General features: G+C 41.1%; 1 protein-coding gene across 1 annotated transcript in view; it reads left to right on the top strand.

Annotated features, from left to right (window-relative positions):
- tp53bp1 (tumor protein p53 binding protein, 1) overlaps nt 1-13,387 on the top strand; it is a 50,082-nt gene that overhangs the window by 5,802 nt on the left and 30,893 nt on the right. The window contains 3 exon segments of the mRNA XM_061664412.1: nt 12,587-12,713; nt 12,799-12,881; nt 12,964-13,151. Of these exon segments, the coding sequence (XP_061520396.1) occupies nt 12,587-12,713; nt 12,799-12,881; nt 12,964-13,151 (398 nt within the window).

Here is a 13,387-nt window from a genome sequence, read left to right as displayed (position 1 = left end):
TGGTCTACTCAGACCAAAGAATCTTATTTCTCACCATCTTGGAGTCCTTCATGTGTTTTTTTAGCAAACTCCATGCGGGCTTTCATGTGTCTTGCACTGAGGAGAGGCTTCCGTCGGGCCACTCTCCCAATAAAGCTCCCAACTGGTGGAGGGCTGCAGTGATGGTTGACTTTCTAGAAGTTTCTCCCATCTCCCGACTGCATCTATGGAGATCAGCCACAGTAATCTTTGGGTTCTTCTTGACCTCTTTCACCAAGGCTCGTCTCCCCCAATTGCTCAGTTTGGCCGGACGTCCAGCTCTAGGAAGGGTTTTAGTCGTCCAAAACGTCTTCCGTTTATGGAGGCCACTGTGCTCTTAGGAACCTTAAGTGCAGCAGAAGGTTTTTGGGAACCTTGGCCAGATATGTGCCTTGCCACAATTCTGTTTCTGAGCTCTTCAGGCAGTTCCTCTGACCTAATGATTCTCATTTCCTCTTGACATGCACTTTCCATCAAGTCTAATCATGATAATCAAACACAGCTGGACTCCAATGAGGGTGTAGAACCATCTCAAGGATGATCAGAAGAAATCGAGAGCACCCGAGTGTCACAGCAAGGGGTTTGAAAACTTATGGCTGTGTGATATTTCACTTTTTCTTTTTTAATAAATCTGCAAAAATTTCAACAATTCAGTTTTTTTCTGTCAATATGGGGTGCTGTGTGAACATTAATGAGGGAAAAAATGAACTTAAATGATTTTACCAAATGGCTGCAATATAATACAACAAAGAGTGAAAAATTTCAGGGGCTCTGAATACTTTCCGTACCCACTGTATAATCTGACGTGTTTGTTTGCTTCACAGCTCTTGCATGCCTGCGCAGTGTGAAGGGGAGCGGAGTAGTATAGCGAAGGCTATACTAGGGCTGTGCGATTATGTTTGTATTTACTCAACTACCAAAGCTCAACTTTAAATAGAAGTTAAAAGAACAACCAGAACAACTAAATTAGTAAAAAGTGAAATAATATATTATAGTAAATAGAAATTAAAAAAAAAAAACAGAAAAATAAATACATTCATGGCTAAAAATGTGCCAATGCTTTTAGCCATGACTGTATTGTCTATTATAGTTATCTCATAAAATCATCTCATTATTCTGGCATTTAGCAAATATAATTAAATTTGGTAATCTAATTGACCTAAAAAGAAAAAGTTTAGTCTGATTTCATGTAAAAAAAAAAGTGTCATTTAATACAGTCAATAACTATCTGCTGTTCCTGCTGTGTGCGTCTTGTTCTCTTTGGGGCAATGTGGTTCGATGCATGCATGTAGCTACTTATTTTCTGGAAGCTAAAAAAGAGTGGAAGAAATTTGTGATATGTTAATAAACTTGGTTTTCACAGAATAGGAAGAATATATGCCCTTGAGTATTGTTATATTACCTGTCTGTATGTGTTACTTTGGCCTTTGTGTGTGAATGTATTATTTGAAGGTAAATCCCTCCTGTTACCAAATGTTAATAATACTAGCTAGACCGTCAATTGGATTTTCCATTGAATGTTAGCATTAATCTGGCGATTTCTAAAACGATGTTTCTTGTATTTATATATAAATTGAGGGTAATAATTTTTGTTATGCACTTTGTTTATTAACCCCCCTAATTGGATTTTACTGTAAAACTGTTTAAAGCACATGCAGGGTGGGCAGATTCAGATGCAGGCAGCAAAGTACAAATTGCTGTATGTGGCTAGCGGCATTAGCTTCAGCTATCTAACCCGAATGTGTGCCTGTTTATCCAGTCAGGGGGTGGTGATTGCAGTTTGTCCTTGCGTTATCTTGGACGGGATGTTTTGGTGATTAAAGACTTTCAGACCAGCACTGAAATTCAGTTTTGGGCCATTTTCAGCCGGCGCAAATTTTGGGTGACTTAGAAAATTGTACTGGCCCGAGAAGTCCAGTGTCTATGCGTACGTGGTGGCCGACACAGCGGCCCCAGGCCTTCGTTAATGTCGGACCCTGTAAATAGGATGCGAGAGAAGCGAAGCAAATGTATTTATATAGCGCATTTCATACACAAGGTAACTCAATGTGCTTTACATGATTAAAAGCAATTAAAAAAACAGCGTATAAATATTTAAAAGAGGAAAAAAATATAAGTACAATTAAAACAGCGTACAGTGCAAGAACTATCAATTAAAAGTGGAAATGCTCTAAAAAGCATGAGAAAAAAGAAGAGTTTTTAACCTGGACTTAAAAACATTCACACTTGGGGCTGACGTCACTTCTGCTGGCAACTTAGTCCATTTTTGTGCAGCATAATAGCTAAATGCTGCTTCGCCATATTTGCTTTGGACTCTACTCCACTGTTTGACCTGAGTCTGTCAATCTCAGAGCCCCACTGGGGTTTATATTCCATTAGCTTTTCTTTCATGTATTCAGAACCTAAACCGTTTAGTGATTTATAGACCAGTAGCAGAACTTGAAAATCTATTCTAAAGCTGACTGGGTGCCAGTGTAAATACTTTGGAATTGGAGCAATATGCTCTGACCTCTTTGTTCTGGTCAGAATCCAAGCTGCAACATTCTATATGAGCTGCAATTGTTTAATGTTCTTTTGGGCTAGTTTAGTTCAAGACCATTACAATAGGTCAAGTCTTCTTCTTCTTTTCCTTTCGGCTTGTCCCGTTAGGGGTTGCCACAGCGCGTCATCCTTTTCCATGTAAGCCTATCTCCTGCATCCTCCTCTCGAACACCAACTGCCATCATGTCTTCCCCCACGACATCCATCAACCTTCTCTTTGGTCTTCCTCGAGCTCTCTTGCCTGGCAGCTCCATCCTCATCATCCTTCTACCAATATACTCACTATTTCTCCTCTGGACATGTCCAAACCATAGAAGTCTGCTCTCTCTAACTTTGTCTCCAAAACTATCGAACCTTGGCTGTCCCTCTGATGAGCTCATTTCTAATTTTATCCAACCTGGTCACTCCAAGAGCGAACCTCAACATCTTCAATTCCGCCACCTCCAGCTCTGCTTCCTGTTGTCTCTTCAGTGCCACTGTCTCTAATCCATACATCATGGCTGGCCTCACCACTGTTTTATAAACTTTGCCCTTCATCCGAGCAGAGACTCTTCTGTCACATAACACACCTGACACCTTCCTCCACCCGTTCCAACGTGCTTGGACCCGTTTCTTCACTTCCTGACCACACTCACCATTGCTCTGGACGGTTGACCCCAAGTATTTAAAGTCCTCCACCCTTGCTATCTCTTCTCCCTGTAGCCTCATTCTTCCCCCACCACCCCTCTCATTCATGCACATATATTCTGTTTTACTTCGGCTAATCTTCATTCCTCTTCTTTCCAGTGCATGCCTCCATCTTTGTAACTGTTCCTCCAGCTGCTCCCTTCTTTCACTGCAGATCACAATGTCATCTGCAAACATCATGGTCCACGGGGATTCCATCACCACTGCAAAAAGGAAGGGGCTCAGGGCTGATCCCTGATGCAGTCCCACGTCCACCTTAAATTCTTCTGTCACACCTACAGAACACCTCACCGCTGTTCTGCCGCCCTCGTTCATGTCCTGTATTATTGTAACATACTTCTCTGCCACTCCAGACTTCCGCATGCAGTACCACAGTTCCTCTCTGGGTACTCTGTCATAGGCTTTCTCTAGATCTACAAAGACACAATGTAGCTCCTTCTGACCTTCTCTGTACTTTTCCATCAACATCCTCAAGGCAAATAATGCATCTGTGGTACTCTTTCTAGGCATGAAACCATACTGTTGCTCGCAAATACTCACTTCTGTCCCTGAGTCTAGCCTCCACTTCTCTTTCCCATAACTTCATTGCATATTTCCATCTCTATCCTTAATCACCCTAACCTGCTGCACATCCTTCCCATCTCTATCCCTCTGTCTGGCAAGCCTGTATAGATCCTTTTCTCCTTCTTTAGTGTCCAACCTGCCATACATGTCATCATATTTGTTTGGCAAGGTTTTAAGCCGGATGCCCTTCCTGACGCAACCCTCTGCATTTATCCGGGCTTGGGACCGGCCTACAGTTTGCACTGACTTGTGCCCCCCATAGGGCTGCATTACAATAGTCAAGTCTTCTTGAGATAAAAGCATTGATGAGCTTCTTCTGGTCTGCTTGACACATGCAAGCCTTCACTATGGATATGTTCTTAAGATGGTAGAAGACAGTTTTAGTAATTGATTTGATATGACTTTTGAAAGTCAGTTCAGAATCTATCAATACACCAAGGATTTAGGACTTGGTCTTTGGTTTTTAAAGAGAGTGACTCCACGTATTTACTAACAGCAATCCTCTTTATTGCCAAAAACAATGATCTCAGTTTTGTTGTAGTTTAATTGAATAAAATGTTGACTCATCCAGTTATCTATTTTAGAAAGTGACACAACACCTCAATTTAATTGTGTCATCTGCATAGCTATGATAGTCAAAAGGTTCTGAAGAATTTGACCCAAGGGTAGTGTATGCAGGCCAAACAGGAGGAGTCCAAGAACTGACTCTTGAGGGACCCCATAGGTCAGTGCCATTTTATGAGATTGAACACTTCCAATGGTTACAAAAGAACTCCTTTCCTCCTGGGAGGACCTGAACTATTTAAGGACTTTTCCATTTAGTCCTACCCACATTTTCAACCTGTATATTATTTTCAACAGTATATTATGATCTACCATATCAAAAGCCACACTGAGATTCAACAAGACCAGAATTGACACCTTTCCCAAGTCCAGTATTCAACGTTATATCAAGTAGGACTTTGGTAAGAGCCGATTCTGTACAGTGATGAGTTCAGAAACCTGATTAAAATTTGTCAAAAAGTCAATTTAAGTTCAAGAAATTGCTCAGTTGATTTAAAATAACTTTCTCAACATTCTTTGCTATGAAAGGGAGATTTCATTCTACAACTTGCTAACATGGAAGCGTCCAGCGTTCTATTTTTTAGAAAGGTTAATGGCAGCTATGTTAAGAGGTTTAGGGAACTCACCTGACTGATTGATTATTTGGTTTCAGCTGCTGAACCATTTTCTCTTCCTTCTTTTGGTCAACTGTATCAAATTCTGAAATGGGAATAGAGTTTTTCCTGCATGGCTTCAGAAGTAGTATCATTTTATCATTTTTATGATTTGTGCTGATATTTAACCTGATGGATTGTATTTTTTTCACTAAAATAAGCAAATTCATTGCATTTATCTGCTGTTAGGAGTTCTGGAGCTATCTAATTCGGAGGGGTTGTGAGCTTGTCAACCACAGCAAACAGAGTGCGTGTATTGTTGAGGTTCTTGCAGATGATTTCAGAAAAGTGTTGCTGTCCAGCCCTGACTAACTCTTGGTTACAATTACAAATACTTTATCTGTAGAGGTCCTAGTCAATTTGGAGTTTAGTTTTTCTCTACTTACGAAATATGATGTACATCAAAACCACCAAAAGAAAGATCAGACTCTTCTTTCATCAGAAAAAGTTTGTCTCTAGCTTATCCCGTTCTTTAGTAATCAGCAGTCAAATATAGGCTACATTCAGCCAATTCTGTTTCTGGGAGAAAAAAAGTGAGAAAACAGGCATTTTGTGAAACCAGACTCATCAAGCAGAACAATGACTTTGACACCAATATTTTTTGCTTTTGTGATCTCAAATATCTGAACATAAAACTGAATTATTTATTTACAAGTATACCTATGGCGGCACAATGGCCGACTGGTTAGAGCGTCAGCCTCACAGTTCTGAGGACCCGGGTTCAATCCCCGGCCCCGCCTGTGTGGAGTTTGCATGTTCTCCCCGTGCCTGCGTGGGTTTTCTCCGGGCACTCCGGTTTCCTCCCACATCCCAAAAACATGCATTAATTGGAGACTCTAAATTGCCCGTAGGCATGACTGTGAGTGCGAATGGTTGTCTGTTTCTATGTGCCCTGCGATTGGCTGGCAACCAGGTCAGGGTGTACCCCGCCTCCTGCCCGATGACAGCTGGGTTAGGCTCCAGCACGCCCGCGACCCTAGTGAGGAGAAGCGGCTCAGAAAATGGATGGATGGATGGATGGATGGATGAAGTATACCCATGTACAAAATTTACATTAGACAAAAATGCATGGAAAAATGGGCCTCCCAGACTTGCACATTTTTCCTCCAAATTCTACCGTTTGCTCAATAGTGCAGGTTTTTATTACCTTGTGCATAAAATCAAGCAAATTTTTATCCACATCTGGATTTTATTCTGTTGGCAGTGAATTGGATCTTGTGTGGTTGTCATTCTTGAAACCAGTCACTACTACTGCTCGAAGCACAACCTGTGCAGGTTAGAAATATAACTATTACTATAAAAAAACATTGTTGAAATTGCTGTCGTGGGACGTGGAGGAAAAAAAAGTCGAACGTCTGCTGGATGCATAACCTGTAAGTTTTTAAAAATTCATACGATTACTAGAGAATACTTGTTATTGATGTGTTTTGCATGGTAAAAAAAAACCCAAACATTACTTCGTTGCAATCCTAAAAGACGTTCGATTCGCGGGTGTTGAATTCCTGCAAGATGGACGAAATGGGAAATTGTAATCAGTACTGGCAACAGATGTTACATTGTAATGTGAACTAGTGGGACTAAATTATGTTTTTATGTAACAAGGATTGAAGGATCTTATTTGCTCGCTAAATGTAGCTAACGAGCTGCAAACGAGTTATGACAAACACACATTAACTGCAAAAGACCCTCCCCCACCCATCCCTGTTAAAAAAACGGCATTGATGTTTTTAGGCGGCATTGGCAAGGAATAGATGGATTCTTAATTACGTCTTTGGACGGCATAAGCAGGGAATGAGTTAATGTCCACTGATAGCATTTCAACATCCTTAGTGATGACCAGGTCTAATCTGTGACCTTGATTGTGGGTTGGACTCTTAATGTTGAGAGAGGTCAAATGTGTCCAGTATAGCAGAGAGTTGTTTAGATTTTTTTCCATTTAATTGTCAACATGTATGTTAAACTCTCCCGTTATGACAAAATAGTTGCAGTCAGCACAAATAACTGACAGCAGTTCTGAAAAATCCTCCATCCATCCATTTTCCAAGCCACTTATCCCTACAAGGGTCGCGGGCGCGCTGGAGCCTATCCCAGCTAACTGCGGGCAGGAGGCGGGGTACACCCTGAACTGGTTGCCAGCCAATCGCAGGGCACACATAAACCAACAACCATTTGCACTCACATTCACACCTAGGGGCAATTTAGAGACTCCAATTAACCTACCATGCATGTTTTTGGGATGTGGGCGGAAACCGGAGTGCCCGGAGAAAACCCACGCAGGCACGGTGAGAACATGCAAACTCCACACAGGCGGGGCCGGGGATTGAACCCCGGTCCTCAGAACTGTGAGCTCTAACCAGTCGATCACCATGCCGCCAAAAATCCTCCATATATTTCCTATTTTATCTTGAAGGTCTGTAAATTATTAAAACAATAACCTTTGGGTCACCTTTAACTAAAAACAGAAATATTCAAAAGAGCTTAAATCACCTCGTATAATTTCTTTACACTGAAATAATGAGTTAAAAATAAAAGCAATATCACCGCCTTTTTTCCCTATTTGACACTTGTAAAATGTAAATTTGCTGGTGTTGCCCCATTTAAAATGGTATTACAACTAACTACATTCTGTTACCCATGTTTCATTAAGTAGCAAAAAAAGTATATCATAGGTTGTAATGGTGTCATTAATCAACATTGATTTATTACCCAGTTACCTGATATTGAACAGAGCTAGTTTTGCAGAGATAACTGGAGACAATGGTTTGATAGATTCACATTTTATCCTCACTAAGTTTGTAGTTCTACTTTTTTTGCGACATATTTTTTTTGACCAACTTTCTGTCCCTTGAAATTGCAAGGATGAAAAATGCCTGCTCTCCAGAGGGGTCTGACTTATTCTGGAAAAGACCCCGCAGATATCAGTCAGATTTGCAGATGAGATTCTTAATGGGTGGAGGAGGGGCCCTTCGCATCTTAGTGGGCGTTGGTGTCAGGCGAGGGGGGATGAGAAGATCATCTTGGCGTGGTGTGCATCGGATTCCGATATTGACAATAGCCTTCATCCTGTCCGTCACACCTAACGGGCATTTTAGGCTAGTAGAGAGTGAGTTTTGTGTTTGGCTTTGCTCCAATTGGGGATGGAGGGGTGTGGGAGATTCCAAGTGCAGCCTCTTCTCATTCGTCATTCGTTCCTCCGATTGTTTGGATGACGCTGATGAATCCATCTGCGCCTCGTGTCGCCTTATCTCTTGTTCCTCCGATTGTTTTGGAACAACTGCAGATTCCTTCTGCTCTTTTTATCCTTCAGCCGTGTCAACAAGGCCAATGTTTTCCTTTCTGGTCACTGAATGACGCACACAGTAAAAAATGTTGGCAGCCAATAGCTTAACCCCTTGTCTATTTAGACAGAAACCGTCTGTCTTGTAAAGATGTCTGCGCTCCCAAAAAATGCAGAAATTGTCAATGAAACTCACGGATAGCGCTGTGCATACTTTGAGGCCCTTATTTAATTGACTGAGCCTGGTGAAACGTTCATCTCCAGATTGTACCATTGGGAGAGGTTCAGTTATGAAATCCTCAGCATCTAAACATTGCACTTTCAGAATCAGAATCATCTTTATTTGCCAAGTATGTCCAAAACACACAAGGAATTTGTCTCCGGTAGTTGGAGCCGCTCTAGTACAACAGACAGTCAATTTACAGAACACTTTGGAGACATAAAGACATTAACAAAAAACAATTGTGCAAAAAGATGCAGAGTCCTCTAGCACTTAGAGCAGTTCGAATGACTAATATTGCAATAGTCCGGTGCAATGACCATTGTGCAAAGGGCGCTGAGACTTCAAGGAGTGTATGCGGTTTAAAGTGACGAGTAGTGCGATCATCTTGGACAATGATGGTTGTGCAAATGTTACAGATACTCTTCAATCAGTGTGCAAATGGAGCAGATGCTACTCTGGCATGAGTGGCCAGTATATGCAAATAGTGCAGCATGGCGAGACAACTACAGTGAGTGCACGAGTAATACATAATTGGCCCCACAGAAATGTGACAACGAACTCAAGTCAAAAAACTTGTTGTAATGGAATTATAGGTTAGGTGTTGAAGAAGTTGATCGCAAGAGGGAAGAAGCTGTTGGAATGTCTACTAGTTCTATTTTGCGTTGATCGGTAGCGCCTACCTGAGGGAAGGAGCTGGAAGAGCTGGTGACCGGGGTGCGGACGGTCCGAGAGGATTTTGCACGTGAGGAGATAAAATCTCGTTTCAGTACCTCTGACTGCTGCTTGACGTCATCCAGGGCCCCTGTGTTTATAATTACAGATTTCACAGTTGGGTGTTCATTAGTGAGCTCTAGGATTTTTTTTTTTTTCCAGAGATATCAGTCACCATGTCATTGGTAAAACTCAGTACTTTCGTGTTCTTCTCACTGCAAAAACGTTTCACATTCTTGACAGCTACATCAATGATTTATGTTTGGGGTGCCAATTTTTTATTGTACCCTGCGAATGGCTGGCAACCAGTTCAGGGTGTACCCCGCCTCCTGCCCGATGATAGCTGGGATAAGCTCCAGCACGCCCGCAACCCTAGTGAGGAGAAGCGGCTCAGGAAATGGATGGATGGATGATTGTTTCATACCTTTCAGCGGTGGTCGGGGATGAGCATTCTTGGTGTTGTAAAAGTGGCTCAAATCTATTTGTAAGTCTGATGTCAATGTTTTGCATTGACTTGCGTTTTGCTTTCTTGCCCTTCGCTGAAAGTGACTGTCCACGGCCGCTCTCTCGTGGTCGAAGAAGCACGCAACAAAGGCCAGCCAGATTCTTCAGTAATCTGCTGTTGTGTCCTACCTTTAAAATGTCCCATATCTTTGGGATTTGCTCCCAGTAAATTCCAGGGAGAACTGCTGGATAATCCATTACCGTTTCCACAGTCCACATCAGTCCTCTTTGTTGAGCAAAGTGGCTGGCTGTGTGTGTGTGTGTGTGTGTGTGTGTGTGTGTGTGTGTGTATATAAATATATATGTATACATATATGTATATGTATGTATATATACATATATGTATATGTATGTATATATATATATATATATATATATATATATATGTATGCATGTATGTATATATATATATGTATGCATGTATATATATATATATATATATATATATATATATATATACAGACACACACACAACACACACAGACAGCCATAAAAATAAAATAATTCGTGTAACTATGAATATAGTTTATGTTAGAAAAAATGTATGGACTTTGTATTTACAAAATTTTACAGAGAAAAAAATTGTCCGTGTTGTGTATGTGTGGCCAACTACACATGCAACTTTGGGCGGTACACAAACAATCCCCTGCGTGCAAGGGGACGCTGCAGGATTTGCACCACATTGCTGGCCTCTCTGTGCACAGACTCGACACCTCCTTACCAGTCTTTTCTTTTTGCTTGTGGGCTTTATGTTCTCAAGTCTGTGGTTACCCAGTTTTCCATCAAGCCTGCTTTCTGGGTCAGTATTATAATGGGGCCCTTGGTCCCTCAATTCCCACACCTGCACTTTTTTCCTCCTCATCCTCTACTCCTCTACCGTTTTATTATTTTTATTACTTCGTGCATAAAATCCACCAAGGTTTAACCCTCTTCTTTATCATCTTCTCCACTCCACCTTCTTTGGTTTCTTTAATCGGAGGGAGGGACATTCACTTTAAAGCACAAGTTGATCACACAGAAACTGTACAAGACCCTCCCTCACCCATCCCCGTTGGGGGAAAAAAAAGGCCATTGACGTCTTTTAATGGCTTGGCAGGGAATAGCTCGATTCTGTATGACGTTTTTGAACACGCATGGCAGGGAATGAGTTAAATGATAATGCCACTACGCAATTGCGTTGAGATGAAACATGCGCAGACAGAGCTTTTCCCGGCTCTATTCTGAATGACGGTAAACATGGCGAAAATGTACTTCAGATCGATTTGGCAAAAGGAATATTCCTCCCCTGAGAAACCGAATCAAATTTCATTCGGATTCGGCTTGTTTATTTCGATTGAGGTGTTTAAATGGAACATTTTAATTCGGTTTGGGCTTCTAAACCAATTATTATTGGAATAGTAGGCTCCATGTAAAGCAAGATCGTCTTGCAGCTCTTTATTCTTTATTTCAGACCCAGGGGGATCCATATCAAAGAGTAAAGAAAAACAATTAAATACAGAAACAAGAAAGGAAATTATAATAATAACAATAATAGTAATAACAACAACAATGATTTAAAAGCAAAAAAATAAAATAAATAAAAATAATAAGAGCAGGCCTTATTTTTCATGATTTGAGGCATTGAAAAAGCAGCAGTATTATCGTTTGTGATAGTTTGGGAAAGTATATCGTCTTGGAAAAATTATCGTGATAGGCCTAACTCTGTGCATAACGCTTTGATATAAGATGAAAACTAGTTGTCTGGTCCGCGGCCTGAGGCGGAAATCGCTTCTCGGCCAAAGTTCCACCTCCTCAATCATTCAATCACAAATCTCATAGCGTTTGTGACTGACGTGGTAAAATAAGTCTCGAAATCATTTTATTTTCGTCCCCCAAAAATTTTCATGTTATCAATTATAGATTATTTATTGAATTGTAGTGTCTCTAATTAAATGGTAAATGGACTGCACTTGTATCGTGCTTTTATCTACACCATCATAGTACCCAAAGCACTGTACAAAGCCTCACATTCACCCACTCACAGACACATTCATACACCATGGGCGACTGCTGCCATGCAAGGCGCTGCCAGGCCCACTGGGATCAAATTAGGGTTTAGTGTCTTGCCCAAGGACACTTCAACATACGGACAGTCGCAGCCAGGATTTGAACCCCAGCCGGGATTTGAACCAGTGACCGCTCTACTACTACTACTACTACTACTGTACCCAACCGCCCTAATTAAGACGACAAATGGTTAATGTCGGCGGAATCACATCAAAATAACAGTCCACATACAGTAGATATGAACAGAGATACCAGTGCGCTGTAGCAGCTCGGCTAACCGACCGTGCCTACATGGCAGCTATATTGTCGGGGGCGATGTTCCCATAGAAGGCAATGCATGGATATTGAAATTAAGTCGTAACTTGATCATTTCACAACCGAATTTCATGAGGGTTTTATCAACTCTAAAATATCAATACATAACATTTGAATAATGACAATCAAAAAAATTATCAATATGATTAAAAGAAATGTGCAGCAAATTGGGTTACCGAGCAATTTATCTTTCAAATGACAATGTGACGTCCCACTTTGATTTTTTTGTATTTTTATTTTTTATTTCTCCCCTGAACAGAAACAGGCAAGTTTCTCTGAATCGGTTTATTGTGCAAAAATTAAAATTTTTATTAGAAAGTTAATGAGCAAGAAACATTACCTCAGTTTCAGAACTTTTCGGGATACAAACGGGGTCATTGAATGATACAAATGTACTTTGTAACCCCAGGTTCTACTGTATAGTTAAATACACAGCTAGGTTTAGTTACCATACCAATGTGTGTTTTGTTGTGGTTCTCCCAGGTGCTGGAAAAGACAGTACAGTGTCTGAGCCAGAGCAACAAAGTCACCCTACCTCAACACCTGCCCAAACCCTGCGGCTCTTGCATCTTTCTGGACAGGGAACACTGGTACAACAGAGCTTATCCCAGTAAGTCACATTATAATTATATACACACATAGTACAAACAACCACTATGGAGAGAAATTACCTGAAATTCTCATTTCCCCCCTAGAAACTCTGTTGATTATGTCGCCCCAACCCCAGACAACTTTCCCCACGCCCCCGACTTAACAACTGGAGCAGACAGCCAAAGTGGTAGCAAAACATTCTGTTTTAATGTGAATTTCAAAAAAGGAAGCCCAAAGTATTTTGAGACGAGCAACGCTTGCTTTGTCAGGTGCTGATGAGTCCATGGATACCTGGCAGCCTCCAGAAGAGCGAGCTGGCCTAAAGGGACAAGTGCCAATGGAAACTGAGGCCTCCTCTAAACTGCAACCACCCACCTCAACCCCTGTCTCCCAGAGTTCTCCTGGTTTTGTGTTAGAGCAGCCTCTCTCTTTACCCTCTCAGCCAGAGTTCTCGCATGTATGTACCACATTTTTTTGTGAGTGATAACAAGCCATTATGTTTCAGTATATACATTTTCTGCTTTTCATCAATTAGTTCCCTTCTTGATGCATAAATTCAGCCTCTGTCTCTACTTTGTCGCATGCAACAGTTAACAAGAGATTTCATTTCGTATACCTACATTATCTAGTAAGATTTGTATAAGAAATGCTGGTTTTTATTATGTATAGTGCTCAATGTAAGAATACACAGAA

The sequence above is a fragment of the Phycodurus eques genome, chromosome 2 (assembly GCF_024500275.1).
Source record: "Phycodurus eques isolate BA_2022a chromosome 2, UOR_Pequ_1.1, whole genome shotgun sequence".
In the NCBI taxonomy this organism is placed as follows: Eukaryota; Metazoa; Chordata; class Actinopteri; order Syngnathiformes; family Syngnathidae; genus Phycodurus; species Phycodurus eques.
The sequence above is the reverse complement of the archived record's forward strand: the minus strand, read 5'-3'. Positions and strand labels throughout refer to the sequence as shown.